General features: G+C 35.5%; 1 protein-coding gene across 1 annotated transcript in view; it reads right to left on the reverse strand.

Moving 5' to 3' along the window:
* Positions 1-1,269: 1,269 nt before the first annotated feature.
* The window catches only part of TXNDC16 (thioredoxin domain containing 16), a 103,758-nt gene continuing 83,015 nt past the window's right edge, over positions 1,270-22,012 (reverse strand). Inside the window, exons 15-19 of the mRNA XM_029239772.1 lie at positions 15,414-15,498; positions 13,659-13,797; positions 8,941-9,101; positions 6,114-6,304; positions 1,270-1,713 (exon numbers count right to left, since the gene is read on the reverse strand). Coding sequence (XP_029095605.1) covers positions 1,445-1,713; positions 6,114-6,304; positions 8,941-9,101; positions 13,659-13,797; positions 15,414-15,498 — 845 coding nt within the window. The 3' untranslated portion in view covers positions 1,270-1,444. The remainder of the gene's footprint in view (positions 1,714-6,113; positions 6,305-8,940; positions 9,102-13,658; positions 13,798-15,413; positions 15,499-22,012) is intronic.

Raw genomic sequence — 22,012 nt, forward strand, 5'->3', positions numbered from 1 at the left:
TGTGAGATGATATCTCATTGTAGTTTTGATTTGCATTTCTCTAATGATTAATGATGTTGAGCATTCTTTCATGTGTTTCTTGGCAATCTGTATACCATCTTTGGAGAAATGTCTATTTAGGCCTTATGCCCATTTTTGGATTGGGTCGTTTTTTTGATATTGAACTGCTTGTAAAGTTTGGAGATCAATCCTTTGTCAGTTGCTTCATTTGCAACTATTTTCTCCCATTCTGAGGGTTGTCTTTTCATCTTATTTATGGTTTCCTTTGCTGTGCAAAAGCTTTGAAGTTTCATTAGGTCCCATTTGTTTATTTTTGTTTTTATTTCCATTTCTCTAGGAGGTGGGTCAAAAGGGGTCGTGCTGTGATTTATGTCATAGAGTGTTCTGCCTATGTTTTCCTCTAAGAGTTTTACAGTGTCTGGCCTTACCTTTAGGTCTTTAATCTACTTTGAGTTTATTTTTTGTGTATGGTGTTAGGGAGTGTTCTAATTTCATTCTTTTACATGTAGCTGTCCAGTTTTCCCAGCACCACTTATCGAAGAGGCTGTCTTTTCTCCATTGTATATTCCTGCCTTCTTTATCAAAAATAAGGTAACCATATGTGTGTGGGTTTACCTCTGGGCTTTCTATCAGTTCCATTAGTCTACATTTCTGTTTTTGTGCCAGTACCATACTGTCTTGATTACTGTAGCTTTGTAGAATGGTCTGCAGTCAGGGAACCTGATTCCTCCAGCTCCATTTTTCTTTTTAAGATTGCTTTGGTTATTCAGGGTCTTTTGTGTTTCCATACAAATAGTGAAATTTTTTTTTCTAGTTCTGTGAAAAATGCCAGTGGTAGTTTGACAGGGATTGCATTGAATCTGTAGATTGCTTTGGGTAGTAGAGTCATTTTCACAATGTTGATTCTTCCAATCCAAGAACATGGTATATCGCTCCATCTATTTGTAGCATCTTTAATTTCTTTCATCAGTGTCATATAATTTTCTGCATACAGGTCTTTTGTCTCCGTAGATAGGTTTATTCCTAGATATTTTATTCTTTTTGTTGCAGTGGTAAATGGGAGTGTTTTCTTAATTTCACTTTCAGATTTTTCATCATTAGTGTATAGGAATGCAAGAGACTTCTGTGCATTAATTTTGTATCCTGCTACTTTACCAAATTCGTTGATTAGCTCTAGTAGTTTTCTGGTAGCATCTTTAGGATTCTCTATGTACAGTATCATGTCACCTGCAAACAGTGACAGCTTTACTTCTTTTCCGATTTGGATTCCTTTTATTTCTTTTTCTTCTCTGATTGCTGTGGCTAAAAGTTCCAAAACTATGTTGAATAATAGTGGTGAGATAGTATTACTTTTTAATGAAATAAATTCTTAAGTCTATCAAATAAGCCAAAAATACTTCAGAAAGCTTTCCACAGCCCTATGAAATTAGCTGGCTTTTGAGCATCATAATTCTTTATTATCATGCCTGAATTGTTTTTTGGCTTCTTCAAACCAATTACTTCTATTCCAATGCTTTGTTCTCAGTGTTCCAGTACGTTCATTTCTGATTGCTGATTTATCTTCAGGCTGTTCTTTATCATTTTCCTGCACATCAGTTTCTTTTATACACTCAGGAACTTTCCTAGTAGGATGCTGTGATGTTGCAGCATCCATCATACTTAGAAAATCATAAGCAGGCAGAGGAGGTTTCCATTTCTGAGCAGGTAAAATTTCTGGAAGAAGGACAGAATCAAGGATTAAAGATGAACAGATATAAAATCTCATCACATGAATATACTAGAAAATGTTTTATTTTGCAAAATATATTTGTAGGAGTAAAGGTCTTATCAGTTTTCCTTATCTGAGCAAAGCTATATTTTATTATCATAATTGTCTAAGAAGCTTGATACATTTGTCACTATTAGACATTTTTCATATATTACATTTACAAGCTATTCTATTTTAAATAAAGATAAGTATTAATAGGAAAACCACAAAAGGTCCATAATCTCACTGCCTGTTAACCCTTGTTGAGGTTTTAAAAAATAGCAATATGTGTAATGAGATTACACACAGCCAGGGACAAGTTAAAATGAAGAAGTCTTTTGCTTCCCTCCCTATCCCTGTCTTTATCCCAAAGAACTATAACTATGAAACATTTCAGAAAAAAAATTTGGAATATACATAGAGATTTATTATTTAGACAAGTATTTCCTTACATTTTAAAGCATTTTCTATTTTGGAAGATTTGATTAGCATCCTTTGCACATACTTGATGAAAAAAAAAGTACATTTTATAAAAATAATTATAGGCAAGAAATCATTTAAAATTGCTATGGAATCAACTGTACTATAAACAACCAGTGATTGGAATCATGGCAGTGAATCTTAACATTATTTTAAAACATTGGTCATTAAAAAAAGAAAATGAATTTACGCTGACAACATATATATGAGATAAACTAGCTTTTCTCCATTTAGAAAACAGATTTCACACAATTTCAGAGTTTAGTTGCCTATTTGAAATACTATTTGAGAAATAAACTATATATAAGGAAATGTGCAAAGTAAACATTTAAAAAATAAATTCCAGTGAAAGAATCTATGCACTGGTACATGAAAAGAAAGTAATGCTCAAAAATAAAAACTTTAGCATCTCTCATAAATCAAATAAAAGCTTAGGACATTTTAAGAAACTTTAATTTCCTAGAGTAGATTAAAGCACAAACGAAAATCTGCATCAATATATATGTATATCTATACTTATTGATATATGATTTCTTCACTCAGACTCAATTATATGAAATCCATGGTACATCAGCAGGGTATTAAATTTAGGCTACCCTTGTAATTGATGTTTCAAATTACAGTGTTGCCAGGTTAGCAGACTCAAAAGTGACAAACGGATAAAACAGTTTCTTGAATATAATGACTAGGTAAGAAGTAAGAATAACTATACTTTGCAATATGCAGATAAAGCATCTTTAAGAAAAGTCCAATTTAAAGCACAGCAAAGATTTAGCAGTATTTATTTTTTAAGGTAAACACTGCAGCCTAGTGGTCTGAGATGACAATGTGCCTGAAACTGGACATCCTAATTCTGCTAATTATTTCCTGAAGGAGCTCTATAAAGATCTTAATGTTTTCAGTTACAAATAAAACTGTACTCTCATCACATATGGGCAATAAAGACATTATTATCAAATTAGTAATGATAATAATAATAATCGCCAACATTGACTGAGGCTTTACTATATATCAGGCATTATGTATTTAATCCTTACAACCCTACGAGGAAAGTACAATTATTATCCCAATTTTATAGGTGAGAAAACCAAGGCCTAGAAAGGTCAGAGAACTTGAACAAAATGAAGTGTAAGTCTCAAGTAAGAATAGCCAGTGGTGACAGTTTCACAGAAATTAAGATGTGCAGCAAGCAAGGTGAGGCAGGGACTGGTGGCACCATGTTACAGATTCAGGCTATTCTAAGACTGGCTGCAACATCCCTGTCTCAGATCTGTCTCCCAAGGTGTGGTGAGAGCAGGTCCCGGCAGCACAGAAGACAAGCCCCAATACAGAAAAGTCCTGCTTGGACTTTTGCTTCTTCCCTATTCCCAGAGGCTGCAGGAATAAATTAAGATCAGGAGCAGTGATACAAAGAAGTAATGGAAACCAGAGGTATTAACATAACTGCAATGGAAGAAATACCAGTCTCTCAGGAAACTCAGAAGAATAATTCTGATTCTTTCCTCTACTAATGGTTTGAGTTGAGGAATCAAAGCCCCCAAGGATGCTGCTTGTAGGAAAGGATCTTTACATGAAGAATAATAACACTTTAGGTTTTACATTTTAAAATGTATGCCTTTGCATACTTAATTTTGATTTTTAAAATAACTGTGATGTAGTCAGAGTAGGAACTATTAATCTCCTTTTATAGTTGTAAAGGAGGGCACAAAGAAAAAACTTGCCTAAAACCACAGTTAGTAATCAAGGAGGCTGGGTCAGAAGCTCAGGTTTCTGTCTTTGAACATCACACGACCTTTTTTAAAGCAATTCAGTTGGAGAGGTATTCTGGCCTGACTTACATATAATCCTATCTGACTTAGAGTCCCCGAGGCCTCTGTGTCACAGCAACTGCAAAATGACAACACTCAACTGCTTCTATAAAATAGCAATGCAGATAGAGAAGAGAACGTAGACTATCTGAAGAGCTCAAGAGCTACAACCGAAAGGACCCCTATGTTGTGTGGCTAGAATGAAGAAGCCAACATTGAGTGATAACAACCATAGAAAGGCTTCTTTCAGATTATGGAAGACAAAATAGTCAATTTAATTACTTTTTTACATATCCTAGGAAAATGTTAAAACTAATAAATTATCTCAGAAAATTAAGACTTAAAAATATATACATCTAAAAGGACCCAGAAAAGCCAAAATAATCCTGCACATGAAGAACAGAGTTGGAGGATGTAAATTTCCTAATTTAAAACCTGTTACAAAGATGCTGTATTCAAGAGAGTGGGGCAACTGCCATATGCTATCTGTGTACGTGATAGAAAAACATGTACATGAATGTTCATAGCAGCATTATTCATAATAGCAAAAAGTGGAGACAATGTACATGTCCATCAACTGCTGAATGGAGAAACAAAATGGGGTATATCCATCCAATAGAATATTATTCATCCATAGAAAGGAATGAACTACTGATTCATGCTATAACATGGATGGTCCTTGAAAGCCTATGCTAAGGGAAAGAAGCCAGACCCAAAAGGCCTCATGTTGTATGATTCCATTTATACGAAATGTCCAGATTAGGCAAATCCATAAAGACGGAAGGTACATGAGTGGTTGTCAGGGAATGAAGGGAGGGGAGAATGGGGAGTGAGTGCTAATAGGTATAGGGTTTCTTTTTGCAGTGATGAAAATGTTTTAAAATTCAGTAGTGGTAATGGTTGCACAGCCTCGTGAATATACAAAAAAACCATCAAACTGTATACTTTAAAAGGGTGCATTTTACGGTATGTGAATTACATTTCAATATACAAATACCTTTTATAGACTATTTAAACACAGTAATTTAGTTAAAACTGCCTAACTTAACAGAAATGAAGTAGATAGACCTCCTGGGAAGAACAGGTGTGCTGCAATGATTGGCACTTAAATAAATTCAAGAATCTGATTAAATATACATAAATATACATAATGACAGACTCACACAATGCATGCTGGCTGAGAGACAGTGTAACACTGAATTGGAGTTTATATACCAGAACTGTGTGTATATAAATATATAAAACTGTGTATATATATATATATATATATATATATATATATATATATATTCACAGTGTGTATACATATATATTCACACACACACCCTTATTTCAGAACTCGGTCATGAACAGTGTCAAAATGTTATTATAATATAGTTCATTTGGTTTCCAATAACAAAATCCTCAGAAGTACCTTAGGAAACTTTTCATTACATCAAATTTCACACTATTTCCTCAACAGACTAATGATCTAGATGATTACATGTTAACTAATTTAAATTATATCAACAGGCCTGTTGTCACAATTGTATATAAACTAACACACATCTATACCACAGGTATAAATCCACATAGGTTTTAGAAAAATAGGGAGTATGGCATGTCATAAGCCAGCATTATAAATTCTGGGTCAAGATCTATTTTCTTGTGGTTCAAAATTCTGGCTCTGGAGTACAATAGAGCCATGTTGAAATCCAAGCTTCCTCATTTACTGGTTAATTATATGACTTTGAACTAGTTACTTAACTCTTCTACAGGTAATGATAGTTCCTATGACTCTTGTGAGAATAAATGAGATAATGCATGTGAATCACGTAGCTTTGAGCCAGACACCTACTGAGCATTCAATAAATGTTAGCTATTATTATTAAATTTCATATGACACTTATTTTCTGTGGGTAATAATACCTACCATATAGGAGACTGTCCCATGGACAATGCTATCAGCGTATTAATATTTAGAATACTTACAAACATTACAATTCAACTCATTCTAGCATCCATGAGCGATAATTCAAGTTTAAAAAAAATCCATGAAACAAAATATAAAACTGTGCACATTAAAACAGGAAACTTACTGATATGACTTTCTAGTCCTGCTTCTAATTTTTTCAGCCACAATAAAAGGTTCTGTTCAGTGATAGCCTGGTCTGAAGGAAATGCAAATACTTGGCCGCCTGAATGCAGATTTACCACAGCAAGAAGAGGAAGGGGAGGTAGGGTATCAAAATATGCCTGCAAGATTCCTCTCCCCACGGGAGTATTCTTCCTATAAAAGGGAGCAACTGAACACGTTAATTAATATTTCTTTCTATAACAAAATAACAAGAACAACAGTTTGTAAAACATATTAACCTTTAAACATAGTATCATGCCAGGAAGTTTACTTTATGAAAATATGTCCTAAAAATCAAGAGGTCTGTAACTATGTTAATAGTAACCAGAGTCATAAAAAGTTTCTTTTAACATAGGGTACTTACTGTATTTCTCTTAGGAGAAAAAAGGCAACCAATGAGTTTTAATGAAAAATGTAGTCCAAAGGCTTGTCAATTTTGTCTCAGTACAATCAATACATTCCTTCCAAAGTTTAGTCAAGTATCTGATCACATGTCAGCTCAAAAATTAAATGGCTACAAAACTATAAAATAACAAGATACTCATAATAAATACCCCTTTTCCAAATAAAATTGTCTCTTTCCTCAGGATTAATTTCAAATTAAAAAGATTTTTTAAAGTATTCATACAAGGAAACCACAAGTTTAAGACACCTATTTTTCCTAATACAGCACATTCCACATTATGGAAAGAACTATTTCACTCTGAGATAGCTACAAGGATAATTACCTGGGAAAATTGTGTTTCAAGTAGTAGGCTGTACTGTTAGTAAAGTACAGTACAGTACTTTCACAACAAAAGTGTACACTGCCCCATTTTTTCCAATGAGTTAAAAATGAAATGTCTTTCATCTGATGACTTTGAACAATGGATAGTGTATCTAAATATGTGAACTGTGTTCAGAGACATTAAATGTAATAACACAAGCCACACATCTAGAAAATATACCAGGAAATATTGTTGGTAAATGCACTGATAATTTTCTGTAAAGTTTTAGGCTGCATTTTTAAAATACAGAAATACAGAAAAAGGAATTAAAGAAAAATGCCAAAATAACACAATGTTTATTTTTCTGTATTTGCCTAATTTCCCTCAATGAACATCCATTACTTTTAAAATCAGAAAAATTATTATCTTTAAAAATTTATTGTATGACACCAAAAACAAAGGCAACAAAAGCAAAAATAAACAAGTGGGACTACATCAAACTAAAAAACTTCTGCACAGCAAAGGAAACCAACAAAATGAGAAGGCAACATTCAGAAGGGGAGAAAATATTTGCAAATCATATATCTGATAGGGGATTAATATCCAAAAGAACTAAAGAACTCACACAACTCAATCACAAAACAACAATTCAATTAAATAATGGACATAACTGAATAAACATTTTTGCAAAGAAAACACACAAATGACCAAAAGGTACATAAAAAGATGCTTAACATCACTAATCATCAGGGAAATGCAAATAAAAACCACAATGAGATATCACCTTACACCTGTCAGAATGGCTATCAACAAAAGACCACAAATAACAAGCACTAGGGAGGATGTGGAAAAACTGGAACCCTTGTGCACTGTTGGTGGGAATGTAAGTTGGTACAGCCAGTATGGAGAAGAGTATGGAGGTTCCTTAAAAAACTAAAAATAAAGCTACTATATGATCCAGCAATCCCACTCCTGGGCATATTATATCTGGAGAAAAACATGGTTCAAAAAGATACATGCACTTCCAATGTTCACTGCAGCACAGTTTACAATAGCCAAGACATTGAAGCAACCTAAATGCCCATCAACAGAGGAGTGGATAAAGAAGATGAGGCACATATATACAATGGAATATTACTCAGCCATTAAAAAAATGAAATAATGCCATTTGCAGCAACTTGTATGGACCTGGAGATTATCAAAGTAAGGGAAGAAGTCAGAGAAAGACAAATATCATATCATATGATATCACTTATATGCAGAATCTAAAAAAAATGATACAAATGAACTTATTTATAAAACAGAAACAGACTTAGAGAATGGAATATTATTCAGCCATGAGAAAGAATGAAATCCTGCTATTTGCTACAACATGGATGGAATTTGAGGGCATTATACTAAGTGAAATAAGCCAGAAAGAGAAAGACAAATACTACATAGTAGTATCACTTACATGTGGAATCTTAAAAAAAAGTCAAATTCATAAAAACAGAGTAGACAAGTTGTCAGGGACTACAGGGTGGGGGAAATATGGAGAGATTGGTAAAAGGATACAGACCTTTCAGTTGCAAGATGAATAAGGTCTGAGGATTTAATGTATAACATGATGACTATAGTTGATAATACTGTACTGTATCATTGAAATTTGCTAAGAGAGTAGAACTTAAATGTTCTCACCACCCCCCAAAAGTTTATATATATAAAACAAATATGTGAGGTGATGGATGTGTTAAATAATTAGATGGAAGAATCTTTTCACAATGTATACATATATCAAATTATCACAATGTATATTTTAAATATCTTACAATTTTATTTGTCATTTATACCTCAATAAAGCTGGAAAAAAAATCACACAGCAAAAAAAAAAAAAAGAATTTACTGTAAAACAGAATTCAGTCTAAAACAATGTCATCTTAGACAATCTGAGGGAGTTTAGTTACTAAAATATCATGATAACATACACATTGGTCCCATAATATATAACTCCACAAGTAGAGTTTCATTCCCTAATGAAAATTTAATAATAATTATAGTTTCTTTACCTTTTACGTATTAAAAAATAAAAAAATATATACTTACAGATTTAACCAGCAAGGGGTAAGTGAATCCAAGTGTTTCTCTTTTAGCAGCGTCAATATTGCTTTTTTATGCTGAGGATTTATGCTGCCATCGCTGAATAAAATGAGTAATGGTTTCTGAAGTCTTAAATAAGTGGGAAGATTTTCCACAGTGATTTCTGGCTGTTTAAAACAAAAAACAAACCAAGAAAAATGGAGAATTATAGTGTATAAAGTAGAAAATAATGTTCAAATCACTCTTGCAATTTTAGTTTGTAAAATGTATTTCAAACATTTTCATTTAAGTGGAGATTTTGCTATACTCATTAATAACTATGAATCTCAAGAGTTTTTAAAATTTAAACCAATTTTGTCTTAAGAATGAGTTATTTTCAAAATAAAACTACTAATAGAATTTGAAAACAAATTAAAGGAGCTCCCTGTTTTACAAGGATGTGGCACTTCTAATAATTTCTTATGCTAAAATCTGGATCAGACTAGCCAACATACACATGACAAATAAAATTCTTGTTATATCTTTATAAAATTTTTGAAAAAAAACATAAGCTGAGCTTTAAAGATATAATCTTTTAACATCTATGATTACTTAAAAATTAATAAAATCTTACTTTGTTTCAAAATTATGAGTTTTTAGCATAATTAAAGTAATTCAATAATATGCTAAAACAAATTTTAAAAGTCTTATTTCTTTGGGGTTTAAAATAACAATGAAAAAATTTAGTAAGAAATAAGAAATCTTGCCCTTTTATTCTTTTTATTAATTAAAAGAGAACAACGTTTCTTATATATTTGTAGAAGACAACTTGTCTAGGCTGTTATTAACAAGAATTGAAAGAGTAACAAACAAAGTTAACATATTCAGGATTAAAAATAGCAGTGACACTATATATAAAATAGATAACTAATAAGGACCTACTGTATAGCACAGGGAACTCTACTCAATACTCTGTAATGGCCTATATGGGAAAAGAATCTAAAAAGTGGATATATGTATATGTATAACTGATTCACTTTGCTGTATACCTGAAACTAAAACAACATTGTAAATTAACTATGCTCCAATAAAAATTTAAAAAAGAAAATAGCAGTGACTTAGAATATTAAAGGCTTCTACCATTTTCCATTTTTAGTACCACATCTATTAATTCATCTTCTGGATGTACTTATGAGCTGGATTAAATCTTCCTATATCATAAAACTAATCCCCTGCTGACAGATAAGGAAACCAAAGACGAGAAGCTGACTTGCTGAAGTCACACAGCTAAGCAGGAGGAAGAGTTGAATGAAACTAGCGCTCAGGCATCCTGTTCACCAGCTTCCCAGGATCCAAATGAACAATTTTTTTCATGGTGCCAACCACCTCCGATTCATCCCCAAACACCAAACTCTGGCACATACTTTTCCGTACTTAGTTCTCAAAACCACTTTCCTCTGCCAATTCTCATTTTTCTTTAAATTCTTTCTCCTTCACACTAAAAATCCTCTTTTCACACCTTCCTCTTTCATGATTTAAATCTTAGATCCCTTCTTCTCCAAACTCCCCTGTGTTGTATTCTTGTATTAACTATCATCTTTTCTCTTCTACATGAGTTACGTCCCCTTCCTAAAACTGACAGATCTCATCAAGCCAGCAGAATGGATTTGACAAATCTGGTGCAATGGAGCCATCACTGCTCAATTCAAAAATTTATTGAGAACTTCAAGATCTTATGCTGGGTACTGAATCAAAAAGAAGTAAGATGCTTACCCTGCCCTCAAAGAGTTCATAGTTTAGAGAAGGAAAGAAGTATACAAACTGCTGTGATCCAAGAAAAAAATTAATGTGTGACACTAAGGAAACCTATTGGTTCTAAATTAAAACTAAAAAACAAGTTAGGGGAGCTCATGGGTGATTTTAGGAAGTGGTATTTGATCTGGGCCTTGCATAAGGAATAAGACCTTGCAAGATAGAGGTGTGTGCTTAGAGCGGGGATTCCAGATACAGGGAGCATCATGAGGGCGCAGACAGGTGTTAAGGCATGCAGAGTATCTGGGGAACAGTGAGAGTGAAGCATACCAGACTTAGGCAGGCAAAAGGCAAATGTGGCTGTCAAACCAGAAGGGAAAATGACTCCACAGGCTTTCTAGCTCTCAGGAATACTGAGATTTTGTATCAAATGAGTGACATGGTTAGGCCTGTTTCAGATGACTAACTGGAATATGAATTTGTGGAAAGACAAGCTAGTGACAGGCACTGCTCTTTCCTATGTCAGGAAAGAAAGACTAAGAGCTGTGTGAGTTTAGAGGTTATGATTAGAAACAGAGTTAGGAATCATCAGCTGGTATGACAGTAGAAGTTATGGGTATAGATAAAGTCTCCCAAAGAAAAACATAGCAAAAAAAGAAAAAAGCGTTGAAGATGTAATTCTAGAGTGGCCAGAGGGTTGAAAGTGTACCTAGAGAGGATTGAATTGCAAAAGCCAAAGGAAGAGAGAATTTTAAGAAGGAAAAGCACAATCAAGAGTTTTGATTGCTATTCAGAGGTTAAGAAGAAACAGAAAAGGTCATCAAATGTGGTCCCTGGAAGGTGACCTTTGGCTATTTGAGTATGTAAGAGACTATAATTGTGTGGGTTCTGATATTCTTAACTTATTCATAATAAGAACATAAAAAGGAACTCCATGTATCTGAGAAAAGTGCTAAACATATTACCTAACAAATAGTTCTAAGTGTGACAGCCTTGGATATATCATTGCTTACTTATGATATTTACATAGCAAATTATCATGTATTTCAGATTTGGGCACTATTTACCTGGACTAATTTGTCATCAGGTTCATTAAAATAAAAGTTCGATGTTATGTAAAAAATGTTAACCATCCGGCCATCCACTCCTCTTTCCTATCCAGAGTTAAGGATCCAAAGTCCTTCTGGTAACTAGGTGTAGGCCAGGAGACAGATTACTGCTAGCTGGCTACTGTACACAGTCACTGATGCTCTAGACATAAAGCTCCAACACAAAGCAGCACTGAGAAATTTAATAACCACTTGAAGGTTTTAGAATTTATGAAAAGATCGTAACTAAAAGCAAAATAAATATTATTACAGCTGTTCATTATTTAGTTGAACACTGCAAACCAAAACGTTGTAAATTTGCCTTAACTATAAACATCGATAATTGTTAAGCTTGCCCACAGTTTCTCAGCCTTAAAGAATATAATCTTAAAGAAAGCAATTAGATACCTATTTTTATCTAGCAGTTAGGCAAAGATTAAAGAGTAAAATGATACAAATCTTCCATTGGGCGAGACAGGAATAAATGTCAGAAGCCTTCAAAATGTGCCTATCCTTTGGACTAGCAATTCAAATTCTATGAACTTACCATAAGTATATAGTCATAGCAACACCCAAAGATTATCTATAAGGATGGTCCCAGAATAAAACAAAACAAAACAAAGACATCTTAAATATTAACCAACAGGAAATTAGATAAATTGTGGTTTATTAGTACAACAGAATATTATGCCAATATTTAAAAACTAATATGCAAATATTTATTTCTTGGCGGAAATATCCCTTAATATAAAAAGATAAACACATATATACACATGGAATTTTTTTTAAGTTTGGTAAAATATATCCCCAAATTTAAACTTGGTGAAAGAAGTTATGGTTTATTCTGATTTCCTTCTTTATAGTTTCCTGTATTATCTCGGAAAAAAAAGCTAAAGTCTTATAATAATTCCAAAAATATTACACTATGTATATGCTAAAGAAAGTCATTTAATAATGTCATTAAAGACAAAAATGTTACTTTATAAATAATTTAGAAAACCACATCCTGAAAATATTGATTTGATTGATTATAAACTGTAACTTTAATTGGGGGAGGGGAGGCAATAGAACTGAGGTCACAAAAAACTTAAAGAATACATTCATTTCTTTGAGCCTAAAATGTAGTATCATTTAGGTCAGCATGACAAAAAACAGTAACAGGAGGATATTCGTTCAGTATTTACAGTTGATAATAGTGCCCCTATGGCACTTTAGAAAGGTAGAAAAGCATAAATTTATAATATTCTAGCTACAGTTAATATTAATGCAAAAGAACCAAAATCAAGAAATGCAGGTTACATCTGCTGGGCCCCTGAATCCATTATTACACAAAGTAAGCATCAGAAAAGGACTTCCGTAAGACAGTATTTTGCTCTAAAATGGTATAAGTAATAATACCAGCTAACATTTGTTGAGTGTTTACCAGGAGCCAAACACTGTACACAGAGCACTGAACACCCATCTCGTTTAGTCCTTACAATAACGCTCTGCAGCAGGGGCTACTATCACCTACATTTTACACATGTGGAAACTGAGGCACAGAGATGCTTACATACAGCCAATAGGGAGACAAGCAAGGATCTGAAGCCCAGAAGTCTGCTCTCTGGAATCTATGTGCTTTATGCCAAGTTTCAGCCTAGATTGAGTACTTCAACTGGCCATCAGCCACAAGCATCTCAGCAATAAAAATAATCCAAAGACATGTAAACTTTTGGCAGTGGACTAAAGAAGCTGTATGCATAACAGGTGAATAATAAAACAGAGCATCTCAGTGAATCTTGACATCACAACACATCATGCCCTGTGCCAACAAAAGCTGGAAAATCACGTATTAAAAACACACTGTCTTTAACTGGTCTAGATTTTCTTATTTCAAATAACATCCTTATTATAAAATATACTCACAAATATTTCCAGTGATGCATTTGTTATTATTTGAACTATTTCTTGGGCATGGACATTAGCTAATGAAATGCTCTCGATTTTGCCTTCTTTGTGTCTGGCAAGCAGCAGGGCTGGAAGAGTTACAGCATATTTATTTGACCTATGGAGAAATGTAGTATTAAAATTTCCAGCCAAAATATAGCAAATCATCAAAAATATGAACAGTTAGGCCAAGAAGTCACAATGGAGGCAGCAAATGGGAAGTCATACTAAGGAAAAAAGAACTCGATTTCCAGACAAACTTATCTTCTATGTGAGGCTATCTGAGCAAGTTCAAGAACCTTGATAATCTAGATTAGAAGAAAGCAACAGATAGTAATCTAGCCAGATTTGTATTTCTAGACAACTCATTCATCAAGAAATGTCCAAATAGGATTCAGAACACACTGAATGGTTCTCCACTTTTTGGGCTGCTCACCAAACTGCTGAGCCAAGGAGACAGGCATTTATGAGAATGGGCCTGTTATTGGCCAGGCACTATACCAGGTGCTTCTAGTTAAGTCTTTAACCGTCAGAACATCCCTATAACCCTCTGTTTACTGATGATGAAAGAGCGGTAAACAGCAGAGACAGAATTCACACTGAGGTATTCCAGATACAGAGTTTGTGCTCTCTCCACTGAAACAGAGCCCAAATCTGCTCCCTCCTACCACTACTTTTGCTAACTAAACTTAAAAGAAAATCACTAAATAGCAAAAAAATGTCTTGTGTGAAATTACCAGTGATGTAGTCACATTTATATCATGTAAAAGCTTAATTCATGCTAAAACAAAAGTATAGACATTATAATATTATAAACATTAGTAGAAAGCCCAGTTTTCAGATTACCTGTTGGTAATATAACCAGTTGGTTATAAACGAAACATACTCTGAAAACTACTGGTCTAGAAGAGAGTGGGTGACTGTCCATGTGTCAGGTGAACGGGTCTCATATTCCCTAAAGATCTGGAGTTCTGTATTCACTTTTAAAAAATCACTGATTTCATGGAGCTCGATCATCAAAAGCATGTGTCACCAGTATTCAGGATGAAAGATTTAAGCTCAGAAATGACAATGAGGAATAATATAGTCAGAGGGTAATAAACACAAACTGGGGCTTATTAACTCCACGTGCATCTGAAGATGAGTCATAAGTGTAGAACGTGCTATGTATTCATAATTTCCAAATTTTCAGTTCAGTCCTTCATTCCGCAGCAACTGAAATATTTGATAGTTCACAGGAGCCCCGAATTCTACAAATAAAGCAACTTAAGTGGCTAAAAAAAGCACTGCTTAAGTGTATGTCTGCAATAACAAAATTAAGTAGAAGTATCCGTTCGTCACCTAAAACTCTGTGAGAAATATAGAAAAACTGATTTTTATGTAGACCTTGGTGGCAAATCAAAACCCAGACACTCAAGAAATAAAATTCCTCATAAAACTATGATAACTGAAAAGAATTTACCGCAGGTAATAGAATCCAAAGAGGAAAACTTTTATAGGAAGATGAAGTAGTATGAATCCCATGTTGCCCCATGAGGGCATCTAGCCTAAAGAAGAATTTTGAATATCTAAAAATTCTAAATAGCCAGGTAGTACTTCCCAGATCTTCCCAGAAGGAAATTAAAAACTTAGTTATGTTGCTGCCCTATTTTCCTTCATCAACTGTGTAAAGACAAACAATAAATTATTTTGCAAACTTCTTCCTCCCTAAAATTAGAAGACCAACAGACTTACAGTGTCAAAACATCTTCTTCAGAATAAATTCCTGTGATAACACATCCTTTTAGGTAGTTTCCTGCTTCAGTGAACTCTTCTTTTGCTATAAATACACAAACAAGTTAAAAATTTGAAACCTTTCAAGTTATGTATGCTATTCAACTGACGAACATGTTTACAGATGATAGTGCTTAATTATTAATTAATTATAAAGATGTTTAAGTGCAGACCTTACATACCTTATTGGTTCTAAAATATATCTGTGTTCTTTTTATAACATTTGATAACTACAGAAATGTACATTGATGTAATACAACTATGATTCTGTAAATAAATGTACTCCAAATGTACAGATGACCCTTGAACAACACGAGTTTGACCTGCATGGGTCCACTTTATACATGAATTTTTTCAATAAATATAGTACCTGTATTTTCATTTAACAGACCTTTAAACTAACTAAGTGTGGGGAAAAGTATGTGTTCAAGAGATCACAATACGTGGAATCAAAAGAAGTAGAGTTTGAGTCCTAATTCTATCCAAACTGAGCTTCCTGCCCTTGGGTGGGTCATTTATCAATTCCTTTATTTTTGAGGCAGAGACAGCAGGCTGGGGATTTTCAACTGTGCAGGGGGTCAGCACCCCTAACCCCCTCGTTTTCAAGGGTCAACTGTAATTTATAAGATTTACAGGATTCTAATCATACAGATTAAGTAAATAAATATTGGTTGCTTTTTAATCTACTCCTAAGGCAAGGTAAATGGAGACAGCTGTCCTATATGTAGCTTGGAAAGAAAAGCAGGTATGTGAAATGATACACACATTATAACCAGAAAATCTAAAAGTGCTCATATGCATAGAAAAAATAGAAGACTGGAAATTCTAGTCCTCTAACAGTGTCTCTGTTAGGGTTCTATAATTATGAGGGATATGTATCTTCTTCTCTTATTTCCTGTATTTTCTGTAATGTGTTTTTGTTACTTTTAAACTTTGATTAATTTGTGTATCAGTCTTTTCCCATTTGTTATGATATACATATTCAAAATAAGAACTATTATCTCTGTAGGTTTCTGAATACATTTTCATAAATAATAGCATATTCTGGACCTTATAACCAAGAAGCAAGTCTGAATTAAACAGTTGTAGACTAATGAGAAAAGAGCAAAGGTAGACTGATATAAATGATGTATTCTTGACAATTGAAGGCCAGATGATAGCTCGGCTCGCTGCACAAAAGGTTCATAGCAGTTGAAATAGAAAAACTATGATGGAAGAATTGAATCATAAAGCACCTAGAGGTCTGGGTATGCTGAACCCAAAAGATCTGTACCTTAGTAGTCAGCACTATATTCGTGATGTGAGCATCAACACTGTTAACCTTGGGTAACCACAAGATTGTTTTCTTTAAAAACGATGCATACTTTCCACAAGACTGAGAAACACTGTAGGAAAGCCAGCTTACTAAAGTGGCAAAATCCACCAGCAGGCAGCACTGAGAGCTCATTTATAATCATAAATTTAATGAGAAACGAGTAACCTATGAAAATATTTTCTTTAGCCTGTGCTATACCAAAGTAGAAAAGATTCATAAGAAAACTAGGCAACTAGAAAGAACTGAGTGCTGTACTTTCATTTCTAAGAGAAATTTCTCTAAATTCTGATCAATAATTGATGATTGTTATCTAAAGCAATGACATAATGGAATCTGTTTTAGCTTCTTTTTTGATAAGAAAATTACACTAATAGTCCCATATAATTTCCTCATGAAGAAGACTCTAAACTCATGAATATGTTTCTTGCAAGCCTCTGCATGAAACCACTTGTACATAAATCCTAAGTTCCTTGGGGAATGGTAGCATTTAAGACTGTAGACCTCAGTTACATATCCATTCCCACTAAATCAAAGTGTAAATTCTCCTTTGAATATTTGAAACCAGGCACATTCTCCTCCTTGGTGAAAACTGCATATATGTCAGAATATATGGCAACCCAAATATAAGGAAATAATCAGTTATCTAAATAAAAAGTTTTTTTAACCACTATAAATATACTTGAGGTGTAATATTAACGGTGACTTACAATATTTAGTAGTTTTAACTTTAAACATATATTAATTGCATAAAATAAATACATTAGGAGCTTCAAGATGGCACAAGAGTAAGATGCAGAGATCACCTTCCTCCCCGCAAATACATCAGAAATATATCTACATGTGGAACAACCCCTACAGAACACCCACTGAACGCTGGCAGAAGACCTCAGGCGTCCCAAAAGTCAAGAAACTCCCCACGTACCTGGGTAGGGTAAAAGAAAAAAGAATAAACAGAGACAAAAGGATAGGGACGGGACGTGCACCAGTGGGAGGGAGCCATGAAGGAGGAAAGGTTTCCACACACTAGAAGCCCCTTCGCGGGCAGAGACTGCGGGTGGCGGAGGGGGGAGCTTCTGGGCCGCGGAGGAGAGCACAGCAACAGGGGTGCTGAGGGCAAAGCAGAGAGATTCCCGCACAGAGGATCGGTGCCTACCGGCACTCACCAGCCCGAGAGGCTCTTCTGCTCACCTGCTGGGGCAGGCAGGGGCTGGGAGCTGAGGCTCGGGCGGGCTACAGAGCTTAGACCCCAGGGAGAGGACTGGGGTTGGCTGCGTGAACACAGCCTGAAGGGGGCTAGTGCGCCACAGCTAGCTGGGAGGGAGTCCGGGAAAAGGTCTGGACCTGCTGAAGAGGCAAGAGACTTTTTCTTGCCTCTTTGTTTCATGGTGCGCGAGGTGAGGAGATTAAGAGTGCCACCTAAATGAGCTCCAGAGATGGGCGCGAGCCGCAGCTATCAGCGTGGACCCCAGAGACAGGCATGAGACGCTAAAGCTGCTGCTGCCGCCACCAAGAAGCCTGTGTGCAAGCACAGGTCACTCTCCACACCTCCCCTCCTGGGAGCCTGTGCAGCCCGCCACTGCCAGGGTCCCGGGATACAGGGACAACTTCCCCGGGAGAACGCATGGCGCGCCTCAGGCTGGTGCAACGTCACGCTGGCCTCTGCCGCCGCAGGCTCGCCTCGCATCCGCGCCCCTCCCTCCCCCTGGCCTGAGTGAGCCAGAGCCCCTGAATCAGCTGCTCCTTTAACCCCGTCCTGTCTGAGCGAAGAACAGACGCCCTCAGGCGACCTAGATGCAGAGGCGGGGCCAAATCCAAAGCTGAACCACAGGAGCTGTGCGAACAAAGAAGAGAAAGGGAAATCTCTCCCAGCAGCCTCAGGAGCAGAGGATTTAATCTCCACAATCAACTTCATGTACCCTGCATCTGTGGAATACCTGAATAGAAACGAATCATCCCAAATTGAGGAGGTGGACTTTGGGAGCAACGACATATATATATTTTTCCCTTTTTCTCTTTTTCGTGAGGATGACAGGGTCTTGGTGCTCCGACCGGACGTCAGGCCTGTGCCTCTGAGGAGGGGAAGCCGAGTTGAGGACACTGGTCCACCAGAGACCTCCCAGCTCCACGTAATATCAAACAGCGAAAATCTACCAGAGATCTCCATCTCAATGCCAAGACCCAGCTCCACTCAATGACCAGCAAGCTCCAGTGCTGGACACCCTATGCCAAACAACTAGCAAGACAGGAACACAACCCCATCCATTAGCAGACAGGCTGCCTAAAATCATAATAAGGTCACAGACACCCCAAAACACACCACCAGACGCGGACCTGCCCACCAGAAAGACAAGACCCAGCCTCATCCACCAGAACACAGGCACTAGTCCCCTCCACCAGGAAGCCTACACAACCCACTGAACCAACCTTAGTCACTGGGAGCAGACACCAAAAACAACAGGATCTACGAAGCTGCAGCCTGCAAAAAGGAGACCCCAAACACAGTAAGTTATGCAAAATGAAAAGACAGAGAAATACACAGCAGATGAAGGAGCAAGGTAAAAACCCACCAGGGCAAACAAATGAAGAGGAAATAGGCAGTCTACCTGAAAAAGAATGCAGAATAATGATAGTAAAGATGATCCAAAATCCTGGAAATAGAATGGAGAAAATATAAGAAACGTTTAACAAGGACCTAGAAGAACTAAAGAGCAAACAAACAATGATGAACAACACAATAAGTGAAATTAAAAATTCTCTAGAAGGCATCAACAGAAGAATAACTGAAGCAGAAAAACAGATAATTGACCTGGAAGATAAAATAGTGGAAATAATTACTGCAAAGCACAATAAAGAATGATAAGAGTTGAGGACAGTCTCAGAGACCTCTGGGACAATATTAAATGCACCAACATTCGAATTATAGGGGTGCCAGAAGAGGCAGAGGAGAAAAAGAAAGGGGCTGAGAAAATATTTGAAGACATTATACTTGAAAACTTCCCTAATATGGGAAAGGAAATAGTTAATCAAGTCCAGGAAGTGCAGAGAGTCCCATACAAGATAAATCCAAGGAGAAACATGCCAAGACACATATCAATCAAATTATCAAAAACTAAATACAAAGAAAAAATATTAAAAGCAGCAAGGGAAAAACAACAACTAACATACAAGGGAATCCCCATAAGGTTAATAGCTGATCCTTCAGCAGAAACTCTGCAAGCCAGAAGGGAATGGCAGGACATATTCAAAGTGATGAAAGGGAAAAACCTACAACCAAGATTACTCTGCCCAGCAAGGATCTCATTCAGATTCGACAGAGAAATTCAAACCATTACAGACTAGCAAAAGCTAAGAGAATTCAGCACCACCAAACCAGCTTTACAACAAATGCTAAAGGAACTTGTTTAGGCAGGAAACACAAGAGAAGGAAAAGACCTACAAAAACAAACCCAAAACAATGAAGAAAATGGTAACAGGAACATACATATCGATAATTACCTTAAATGTAAATGGATTAAATGCTCCAACCAAAAGACATAGACGGGCTGAATGTATACAAAAAAAAGACCCATATATATGTTGTCTCCAAAAGACCCACTTCAGACCTAGGGACACATACAGACTGAAAGTGAGGGGATGGAAAAAGACATTCCATGCAAATGGATGCCAAAGGAAAGCTGGAGTAGCAATTCTCATATCAGACAAAACAGACTTTAAAATAAAGACTATTACAAGAGACAAAGAAGGACACTACATAACGATCAAGGGATCAATCCAAGAAGAAGATATAACAATTGTAAATATTTATGCACCCAACATAGGAGCACCTCAATACATAAGGCAAATGTTAACAGCCATAAAAGGGGAAAGCGACATTAACACAATCATACTAGGGGACTTTAACAGCCCACTTTCACCAATGGACAGATCATCCAAAATGAAAATAAATAAGGAAACACAAGCTTTAAATGATACATTAAACAAGATGGACTTAATTGATATTTATAGAACATTCCATCCAAAAACAACAGAATACACTTTCTTCTCAAGTGCTTATGGAACATTCTGCAGGATAGACCATATCTTGTGTCACAAATCAAGCCTTGGTAAATTTAAGAAAATTGAAATTATATCAAGTATCTTTTCCGATCACAATGCTATGAAACTAGATATCAGTTAGAGGAAAAAATCTGTAAAAAATACAAACACATGGAGGCTGAACAATACACTACTAAATAACCTAGAGATCACTGAAGAAATCAAAGAGGTAATCAAAAAAATACCTAGAAACAAATGACAATGAAAACACGATGACCCAAAACCTATGGAATGCAGCAAAAGCAGTTATAAGAGGGAAGTTTATAGCTATACAAGCCTACCTCAAGCAACAAGAAAAATCTCAAATAAACAATCTAACCTTACACCTAAAGAAACTAGAGAAAGAAGAACAAACAAAACCCAGTTAGCAGAAGGAAAGAAATCATAAAGATCAGAGCAGAAATAAATGAAATAAAAACAAAGAAAACAATGGTAATGATCAATAAAACTAAAAGCTGGTTTGTTGAGAAAATAAACAAAATTGATAAACCATTAGCCAAACTCATCAAGAAAAAGAGGGAGAGGACTCAAAGCAATACAATTAGAAATGAAAAAGGAGAAGTAACAACTGACACTGCAGAAATACAAAGAATCATGAGAGATTACTACAAGCAACTATATGCCAGTAAAATGGACAAACTGGAAGAAATGGACAAATTCTTAGAAAAGCACAACCTTCCGAGAATGAGCCAGTACGAAATAGAAAATATAAACAGAACAATCACAAGCACTGAAGTTGAAACTGTGATTAAAAACCTTCCAACAAACAAAAGCCCAGGACCCGATGGCTTCACACGTGAATTCTATCAAACATTTAGAGAAAAGTTAACACCTATCCTTCTCAAACTCTTCCAAAATATAGCAGAGGGAGGAACACTCCCAAACTCATTCTACGAGGCCACCATCACCCTGATCCCAAAAATAAACAAGGATGTCACAACAAAAGAAAACTACAGGTCAATATCACTGATGAACACAGATGAAAAAATCCTCAACAAAATACTAGCAAACAGAATCCAACAGCACATTAAGATGATTATACACCATGATCAACTGGGGTTTATCCCAGGAATGAAAGGATTTTCAATATATGCAAATCAATCAATGGGATACACCATATTAACAAATTGAAGAATAAAAACCATATGAT

This window comes from Monodon monoceros, unplaced genomic scaffold (genome assembly GCF_005190385.1).
Source record: "Monodon monoceros isolate NGI ecotype Baffin Bay Population unplaced genomic scaffold, NGI_Narwhal_1 Super_Scaffold_21, whole genome shotgun sequence".
Taxonomy (NCBI): Eukaryota; Metazoa; Chordata; class Mammalia; order Artiodactyla; family Monodontidae; genus Monodon; species Monodon monoceros.